Genomic DNA, 9,298 nt, shown 5'->3' with positions numbered 1-9,298 from the left:
TTTTTTTTTTTTTTTTTTTTTTGGTCCTTCACCCCCAGTGACCACTCTGCTCTCTAGGGTTCTTAAAGCAGTGTTTATATATCCTTTTTGACATGGATATGCCTCTTTTGAACGGCCTCCTTGCTCTCTTTATTGAAGAGCTGCCCAATGTCATTGAGATGTCAGTTGGTCTTTAATTTCATCTGCTAAATCCTTACTTTATGGGTACTAGCCAAGGAGCCTTCCTCCTGTGAGAGATACTTTGGAATGGTACTTGTTTCCATTATTGGTTAACAGGTGCCTTTAGACCCTGAATGTTACCATCTCCTCTTTTTTCAGGCCTGGATGTATACCTTCACATAACTATTCAAGTGGGTCTAATGGTATTGTGATTGAGCATGTGCACAAAGGCATTACCTGATTATAAGGTTTGGTGTTCTAACCAAAGCTGACAAACTTTGTGCATCTGTCTTAATAGACATCTTAGAAATTTGTTATTCTCTCTTTACAGGCAGCTCTAGACATTATTTTAGGAAGTTTTGCAGTCTGGCATTCATGCTGCTGCTTTTCACTCTGTGAAAGTTGTTCATAGTTGCTGTAGCCTCTCTGGTTGTATTGTTTTATCAGCCCCATCTTTGTATGTGAGTAACCCATCTTAAACATTCTACCCACTTTAGAAATGGACTTGGGAGAAGATTAGTCATTCAAGCCTCCAATAAATTTGGATAGATATCCCTATGTGTTTACTGTTTTTAACCAATCAAGGACTCTCTTTTCCTTGGATGTTTGTTTTAGATTCTGGAAGTAAAATGCAATGAAGAAATTCCATTTAAAGGCAGTAGTCTAAATCTGTATTTCAGTTGGCAAAATTGGCATTTACTTAACTGGTCACTTCTCCAGGATGTTCTAAATTAGCCTAATGGAGTGAGACATGCCAAACCCACCTTTGAGACCAAAGTGTAGTTAAAATTAAATGTAGCTGGAATAGCTAGCTTTATAGCTGTCTAGTTCCCACAGACAACCCAGGAGTGAAAAGACAGCATTTTTGCTTAGGCAGAACTCTAAGATTCATATTCCTGTCCTGGTACTGGAGGGTTTACGACTGAATGTGTAATAGGAGCATTGCCTTTGCCAAATTAAATGAGTGACAGGTTAACTAGACAATGTGACAATCACATTTCCTCTTAGCTCATATAATTCTGTTTTTCCAAAGCTTTAGCAGCTTAATTAAATCTTTTGGACTGGGGGAGGAGAGAGTTGTTCTCTAGTGGTTAACATGGTATTCTTTAAGATATAAAAAAGCCAAAGAAAACTCATTATCTGGCATATTTGCCTTAAAGATGGTAGTGGGTAGAATCTGAAATTTTAATCTTTTCAGAGCTACAAATCTCTTGTATTTGGTGTTGCCCTCTAAGTCTAGTATTTCAGGTGGAATTCCTGCTGTATTTTTAAGTTTGAGTAATCTTTATGTGCATTTAACTGCCTACCTAACTTTCTTCATCCATGATGACATTATCACCACAGGGGGTCTTGACAAAGCAGAGTAAAAATGTGCTGTTTAGATAGTTTACTTATAAGTAAGGAGCCTGAAATAACCTGTAGTTCTACATCTAATACAGGCCCTGATTTACTTGCATTGTTGTCAGGATCAATTATGAAACTGAAGTTTTGGTGCCTCCTCTGTATCATGTTTTTTCCCTGTAGCAGTTGTGTTTAATGTCATTAAAAAGAAATAAAAGTTCTTGTCAGTGGCATATGTACTGTGGCCGTCTGTTGCGGGCTTTGGAGGAGGGTTATTTGCTTTTCTATTTTGCGTAGGTAGATTAGTGGGATATAGGAAGGGGGTGGCATTTAATAGAATATGGTTCTGGGAAGGCGAGGGTGCTTTGCTCCTTTTTCTCTTGAGGGTAAATTACAGTGTTGAGAAAGGTGCCCCAGCAGTTAAGAAATGTTGAAAGTGATTGGGATTTGCAGCTACGTATGATGCATGTCAGGAGCCTGAAATATCACTGTGCTGCTGTTTTTGCAGAAGGGGAAGATGGCTCAGCCCTCATCAGGCAGGCAGGATGCCTTGCTCATTTCCCATGGCTGTGTGGCTACCTGGTATAGCTCTGCTTTTCCAGAGCTGGCACTGGTTAATGAAGAAGCCATACTACTCCATGATAGTCTCCCTTTGAAGATGTGAGAAACCAGAATCAATAGTACAAAATTGATGAGTGTTCTTCATTCATATATATATATATATATATATATATATATATAAAAAATTTGTTATTGATGGACCTTTATTTATTTTTTATATGTGGTGCCAAGAATCAAACCCAGTGCCTCACACATTCCAGGCTAGCGCTCTACCACTGAGCCACAACCCTAGCCCCTTGATGAGTGTTCTTAACCCAACTTTTCTAGAAACTGCTGCTCTAAGAACCTGTGGTAAAGGTTGGATGAGTGTGGATAGATGTGGGAGAGATAGTTTTCCTTAGATCCTGAATTTTAGACTTACCCCCAGGAGCAAAGATAAAAGATCAGAAAATAATAGGTGGTCACCTATATTAGCCAATGCTTTTAAAATCTCAACTCATGCTTAGAAAATAGAGAGCAATATATTTGGACAGGCTCACTTGTCTGCTGTTCTGTAAGTTATGTAAGTGCATATATTCTAAACCAAGAGAGTCCAGGCAAGAGGCTTAATATAAATGTGTTAAGTATTTAGCTACTGGATACTCTTTCTCTCAGTCTGAGGTACTGGACCTACACATACCCATTGTGTTCTTGTCAGGTGTTGATATCCTTTGGTAATTATTTCCTTTTTAGCAATGTGCTACTCTGTAGGCTGCAAAGGTTTCAGAGAATAGAATGAATTCTCTGAAATGGTGGTGCTCCTTACCCTCAGTTCATTGGTTATGGAAAAGGAGAAATGGACCTTGTCTAAGACTTAGGAATGGACTCATTCTCGTAACAAGACCCCTTTTGAGCTTTCACAGAAAGGGAAACTAACCACCTAAAACTAGGAAGCTGAATTCCCTGTTTTTCATAGTGTTCTTTCCCGTTTTTGTCCTCTTTTTCTAAGAGAGAACAGAATTATTCCTAAGCTGAGTCCAGGGTATGCTTGCTTTGTATGCTAGAGCACCTGTCAGGAAAAAATTTCCACTTGTCATCAGGAAGTGTCAGCTGGTCACTTTTGGAATTCCTTAATGAACAAACTCCTGCCTTGTCATTCCTTCCCACCTGCTCTCTTCTTATAACAACTGGAACATGCCATAGACAGATAATCTAGCCTTCCCCAGCACCCACTGAGAAGGAAGTGGAATGTGATCTTTGGGTAATTTTGAATGCAGTACAAATGATAATCTTGGAATGTTGTTATCACTAAGGAACCATTTGTATACAAAGATCTTCAATTTAGCTTCAAGCCACATTTGCATGCTTAGGAATATTTTTTTTATTGGTACGGCTGGAGCTGGAGGAGGCAGTGTCCATTTATAGAAGTAATTTGTTCTTGGGGGCTACTACTTAAAAGCATAATTCAAAAATTGCCAAATAAGTTTAAAGAGGGCGAGAAAGAAGAAATCTGAAACATAAATGCATTGGCAACTGCTGGGCACAGTGGTACACGCCTCTAATCCCAGCGGCTAGGGAGACTGAGGCAGGAGGATGAGGAGTTCAAAGCCAGTCTCAGCAAAAGCGAGGTGCTAAGCAACTCAGGGAGACTCTGTTTCTAAAAATAAAAATACAAAATAGGGCTGGGGATGTGGCTCAAGTGGTCAAGTACCGGTCAATGGTACCCCCTGGCCCCCCCAAAAATGGATTGACAAGATGCTACAGATTTCTGTAAAAAGTTGAATTAGAAATTTTTTAAAAGGATTCTAGAGGAAGCCCATACTAAGAAGTTAGGGGTTAAAAGGACAGGAGTTGGAGGAGAGAAGGACTCCTGCCCACAGAAACATCCACCAGTCTGTCTCCCTCCCCTGAGGCCCTGGGTTCCCCTCTTGTTTCTGGGAGACTGCCCCCCTTGGTCCCTACTGTAAGAATCTGAGAATCCTCTCTCTTCTTAACCATTTTTGGTAAAACGAAAACCAAAGATATCCTCAGAAAAGTGATTGCCTGAAGTGTAGGTTACCAGGCAGTGTCCCCTGCCTCTGGGACCAGCATTCCTCCTACAGGCTACTGTGGTCTGCAAATGAGGTCTTTTGGTCTCCAAAGGGCTGTCAGAACCTTTCCCAAGCTGTGGGATCTATGTGAGAGGTGAAAGGACCAAGTTCATTACCTGCAGGGGTTTGACTATGCAAATACAGTTGATTCAGGAAAAGCACCATTAATTGTTTAGGGAGGCAATGGAAAGGGATGGAATTTTACTTAAACTGAGAGCTTGTTTGTTCTTCCCTCATACCCTTTTTATGTATCAGAGGCACAGATGAATTTGAAGACAGGAAGCCCCCATTAATAGAGCTCCCTGAGTCCCACTGTACATAATACTGACTTGAGGTTTTTTTTTTTTTTTTTTTTTTTTTTCAGTTGACACTAGATGGGTACAGAGGGCCTGAGTACCTTTCTGAGGCTGGCTTAGAATTCTGTGTGCTCTTTATTTCCTGTCCTCCCTCCCCGCCTAGTCTCTGGGACCTATCTTCCCTCTGCTTTCAGAACTTTCTGAATAGCCTACTCCAAGCCCTGCTCATCTGACATTTTCTATCCAAGCTTTCCCTGGCTCTGAACAGGAATTTTTGAGGTGCCCCACTTAGTGGTTTGCTCATTGGCTAATGGCATCATTACTCTCTGCCTTTCAGCTTACTGTTGGGATCACATTGATGTTCCTTTAACAGCCCAGAACAGCAGCTGTGAATACTGAACCTCTGAAAGCAGCCTTTGCAAATCCTCTTCCCTCCTTCCCTACCCTGGGGAGATAAGAACTGCATTCCTTTAGCCAGGGAAAGCACCCAGCCTGGTCCAGTGAGGAAAGTCCTTTGTTTTTTAAAACAGCACCAGCCTGCATACCTATGCAGTGAGGCAGCCCAAGCTGGGCTTGGGGGAGCCTCAGAAAGAGGATGATAGAGCAGCTATTTTCTTCTCCTACACGTGCACCCCCATCTGTTCAAGAATTCCCTTCCAACTCCAGCTTGGCTGGCAGGCATGTCCCTAAGAAGCTGCAGGCCAAAATGGAAGAGAGAACTGATTCCCTCCTCCACACATCCTGACTTGCTGCCAATTGCCAGAAAAAGAGGGCAACATTTGGGCATTTACCAGAAGACAAGGATGTGCCTTTTCATTTGTCTTTTTATTTTACATTTAAAAAGTGATTATTGCTCTAACTGGATCAGAGGTAAGGACCTCTCCCTTAAGGAGCCTTGCTCCCCACTCAGCAGGGATGGAAGTCACAAGACGATGAGTGGAGCCCCATGCCCTCCCAGGAGGAAGCCCTTAGTATTGCTGACATCTGCCCATTCTCCTGTCTCTCCACTCCTGTGCTGCCACACTCCAAAGCAGAGTGCTGGCTGACCCATCCTTGAGAGCTCTTGTAGACTGAAAGGAAGAGGTGGTCACTGGGTGATGGCTTTCAGCTCTCTGGCTTGGAGGAGGCTGGTGCTCTTACCAGTCAGTGCAACATATTTTTACTGAGTACTTGCTGTGTGTCAGGCTTGTGTTAGGCACAACCTTCCACATCCTTGCCTTGGCCACCAGCGGAAGATGCACAGTTCGCCTCTTCCTATTCAAGCATTTGGTAGCCATAATGTGTCAGTCTCAGGGAAGAGTCTGGTTCCCTCATCAAGCACCATTTTTTTGTTTTTTAAAAACCAGTAAGGGGCAGTGGAGAGACCTGTCACCTTACACCACTCAGGCTCTAGGGAAGGACATGAGGACCCTGGGTAACTTTCACAGAACCTTGGATGAGATGGCAAGATATGAAGACCCCAGAGGCCAGTAGTGACAGCCAGGCTGCTCTTTCTGTCTATGGTGAATGGCTCGTGCCTGTCTTCTAGCAGCTACCGTTCTACAGTGGGTGGCTCAGCAGCCCCCAGGATGCAGGACATGGATGTGCTTTTTCAGTTGTCCAAGCCAGCACTGCTGAAACTCCCAAGAGATGCTTGCTAAAAAAGACAGGGCCAGTAAGTACCTTCCAGGTCTTCTTCAGACCCCAGCTGATGATCTTACCATCAAAGGCAGGGTCAAAGAAAACAGGATGCAGGCAACAACGAGCTCAGACCTTGGGAGAAACCTCTGCCCTCTGGAGTGGTACCCTCCAGTTTTTGATTTTTTTTTTCCAAAAGAGACCTAGCAGGTGACCTCTGAAACACACTCACAAGGGTGTGCATCACACCACAAACAAGTCCTTGATGGCTGGATCCAGAAAAGGCTTGATGGCAGCCCTATGGCTTCCCTGATGCGCCTCGGTCTGAAAGACACAGCTTGAGTCAGTCTTGGTACTTGTCATCTCCCAGGGTTTTGTGCATTTTCTCAAAGAGGAAGCCAGTCCAGGAGAGGAGAGGAGGCAGAAGGCTGTGTCTCATGCAGTTTTTCCTTTCCCAGGATGGGACCAGGCCTTTTAGTTTTGTGGCTTATTATTTACTTATTTATTTATTTATTATTATTATTATTATTTATTTTATTTATTTTTTTGCAGAATTTGGGTTTGTAGTTCAGCCTCTGTCATCAGACTAAGATGGGGAAGAGGAAGAACTGTGCCTCCTCCCTTGCTGCGGTCAGTTCTCTCTCTGTGCCCAGGACCCAGGGACCAGCAGAGAAGAAAAATGAAATCCTTCTCCCTGCAGACAGGCAGTCATGCTTCGATGATGTTCACTGAGGACTTGTTTGGAAACTGGGAGGGAAAAAATGGGAGAAGCGGCCAAAACTGATTGAATAGACTTCTTGAAAGGTGGGAAACAGAGAGGACAGAAGGAGGAATGGAGTAGCAGGATTACAGCCTAAAAAATCAGGCTCTTGTCCCTTGTGGAAAGAAAAGAGTAGCCCTGCCTGTAAGTCTTGTTTCTCTGCCTTTTCAAACTCAGCTGAGTGGCCAAGACTGAATCCGGGCCTCTTGCCCTGGTACCCAGTCTACCCCAGCAGAGTCATCCCTCTGGCGGGTTCTCTCACATCCTGCAGATCTGCCTCTGGGCACAGCCTCAGCCACGGACATTGTTGAGGTGCTTCTGGAGATGGGAGTTAATAAGAGGCTTCAGGAAAAGGCGCCAGAAAGAGAGAAGCCAAGAGAGAGGACAGTAAGCCCGAGGATACAAGGAGATGGAAGAAGAAGGAGATGCAGAGAGGGCCAGATGTTTGTTGGCTAATCATCGTCAGAACCATGAAATCCTCTCACATTCTCTAATGTCTTTCTTCTGAGCTGCTCAGAGCAAGCACTGAAAAGGTTTCATATCTGTTTTACAGAAGAGGAAATGAAAGTACAGCGGTAAACACCTGCCCAAGACACGTAGCATGGCAGGAATGAAAATGAGTACAGCATTCCTACCCTCACGGCCCCACACCAACCAGGAACTCCACCCCCCACCGCCTTTTCTTTCTTTCTTTTTTTTTTTTTTTAAGTCACTACTGGTCCCTGGCATCCTGCAAAAGGAGAGGATCCAAAATCAATTTGCAGTGTCCCGTGTCACACAGGCAGTGGCCAAGCTTGGCTCTGCCCAGCTGCAGCCATGCCAGGCCCTGAGCTGACCCCTTTTGCAGTCCAGGGACTACCAGCGCACAAGGCATGGAGCCACCCTCCCAGCCGCCCAGGACTGGCCCTCACCTTGCTGCGGAGGAGACCGCCGCCCTGGTGCTCTGGTGTGCTGGTTTCTGACGCACTCTTGGTTTTTTCTTTGTTGTTATTTGGTTCGTTGTCCTTAATAATATCATACTGGCGGCAGAAGAGGGCAATGACACCTAGGGAGGACACGCGGGAGCCGTCAGAGGCCAGGGCTGAGTACTTGCCATGCCTCGTGCTTCATCCTCATCAGGGCTTGCCAACATTGTTCCAGATGGCCTCCCCTGCTCCACTGCTGGAGCCTGCCTCCAGCCTCCAGCTCCTGTTTCCACCTTCCTCTCACCAGCCGTCCCTCTTGCTGCTGTTGGGCAGATCTTCCTACAGCATGTACCTGATCATGCCTCCTCCCCGCCCTTCCTGAAAACCTCTGGCAGCTCCCTTTTCCTTTAGGGGAAAACAAAACAATAACAGCACTTGTTGAGCATGTGCCTGGCCCTGTGCTGTGTACAGACACATGCAGCTTCACTTAGTCCTTACAACTCAAGGATACCTATTATTATCACACCACGGTGCATCTGGGAGAGGAACTCCAGGGCCTGTTAAATGTCTAGTTTTATCAAGTCAGAAATATGTGAACACTAGTTTTTGAAAGATAGTATTAAGGCAACCAACTCCAATTCTAGATGTTTTTCCCATTTTTACCTCTGAATTTATAGTGTTATTTCATGATCTATTTTAAATATCCATTGACTTCCTATCATAGTAGATTAAGCCTAATAACTCCCTCTATTTCCTTCTCCATCTCCTAACAGAATTACACCACAATTCTGGGTTAATTCACTATGCTTATGGTGTTATGATTATGTAAATACTATGGGTGCCAAATCTAATAATCTGCTACAAGCAAACCTCCTCTTTTGTACGACCCTTTGTTTTTCCTGCTTTCTGTCCCAAGTGCCTGTTCTCTACATGCCCTGAGGATCATTTTTCCCCCCAATGCTTTCTCAACAGAGCATGTCCTCTCAACTACCATGTAATTCAGGCTTTAGCAACGTGTTCAAATTTCTCAGAAGACTCCAAAGACTCACTGAGCTTTACTCCCCCACACTCTGCCTTCTCTCCTAGGTCACAGCCACAGTGGGCCAGACTGAGCTTAATTTGTTTCTTGACTACATCATGCCCAGGACTCCCTTCCTCTTCTGGCTGCCTGGTGAGCACCTGTTCTTCCTTCAAAGTTCAACTCCAATGTTATCTCCGCTCTGTTTTTCTTGATTTCTACTCCTAGCTCCAGAATTAATTCCCTCTCCTCTGCCCCCATCCTTGGTATTATTGTTGCACTCATCACACATTGAATTATAGTTAAGTTTGGGCCTGGCTTCTCCCAGACTGAGTTCCTTGCGAGCACAGGGCTCTTCTTGGTTCTGACTGTAACACTACTCTTTGGAATGGGGTGTTCGATCAGTTAAATGTCAGTTGAGTTGATTTCAAAGATGAAGGACACTTTGGGCTGGGGATATGGCTCAGTTGGTAGAGTGCTTGCCTTGCATGCACAAGGCCCTGGGTTCAATCCCCAGCACCACACACACAAAAAAAAAAAAAAAAAAAAAAAAAAAAAAAAAAAAAAAAAAA

General features: G+C 44.2%; 1 protein-coding gene and 1 non-coding gene across 5 annotated transcripts in view; one reads left to right on the top strand and one right to left on the bottom strand.

Moving 5' to 3' along the window:
* The window catches only part of LOC107141989 (S100P binding protein), a 49,761-nt gene extending 42,872 nt beyond the window's left edge, over positions 1–6,889 (top strand). For all 3 annotated transcript variants that reach the window (XM_048815814.1, XM_048815816.1, XM_048815815.1), the window contains one exon: positions 6,596–6,889. In XM_048815814.1, the coding sequence (XP_048671771.1) occupies positions 6,596–6,827 (232 nt within the window). In that variant the 3' untranslated portion in view covers positions 6,828–6,889. The remainder of the gene's footprint in view (positions 1–6,595) is intronic.
* LOC107141522 overlaps positions 5,233–9,298 on the bottom strand; it is an 18,324-nt gene continuing 14,258 nt past the window's right edge. Inside the window, exons 1-2 of one of the 2 annotated variants that reach the window (XR_007352122.1) lie at positions 7,715–7,848; positions 5,233–6,790 (exon numbers count right to left, since the gene is read on the bottom strand). This is a non-coding gene — a transcript (uncharacterized LOC107141522). Of the gene's footprint in view, positions 6,791–7,204; positions 7,346–7,714; positions 7,849–9,298 lie in introns of those variants that run through there. The other variant, XR_007352123.1, reaches the window with a different exon arrangement.

This window comes from Marmota marmota, unplaced genomic scaffold (assembly GCF_001458135.2).
Source record: "Marmota marmota marmota unplaced genomic scaffold, marMar, whole genome shotgun sequence".
Classification (NCBI taxonomy): Eukaryota; Metazoa; Chordata; class Mammalia; order Rodentia; family Sciuridae; genus Marmota; species Marmota marmota.
This window is presented reverse-complemented; position numbering and strand designations above follow the sequence as displayed.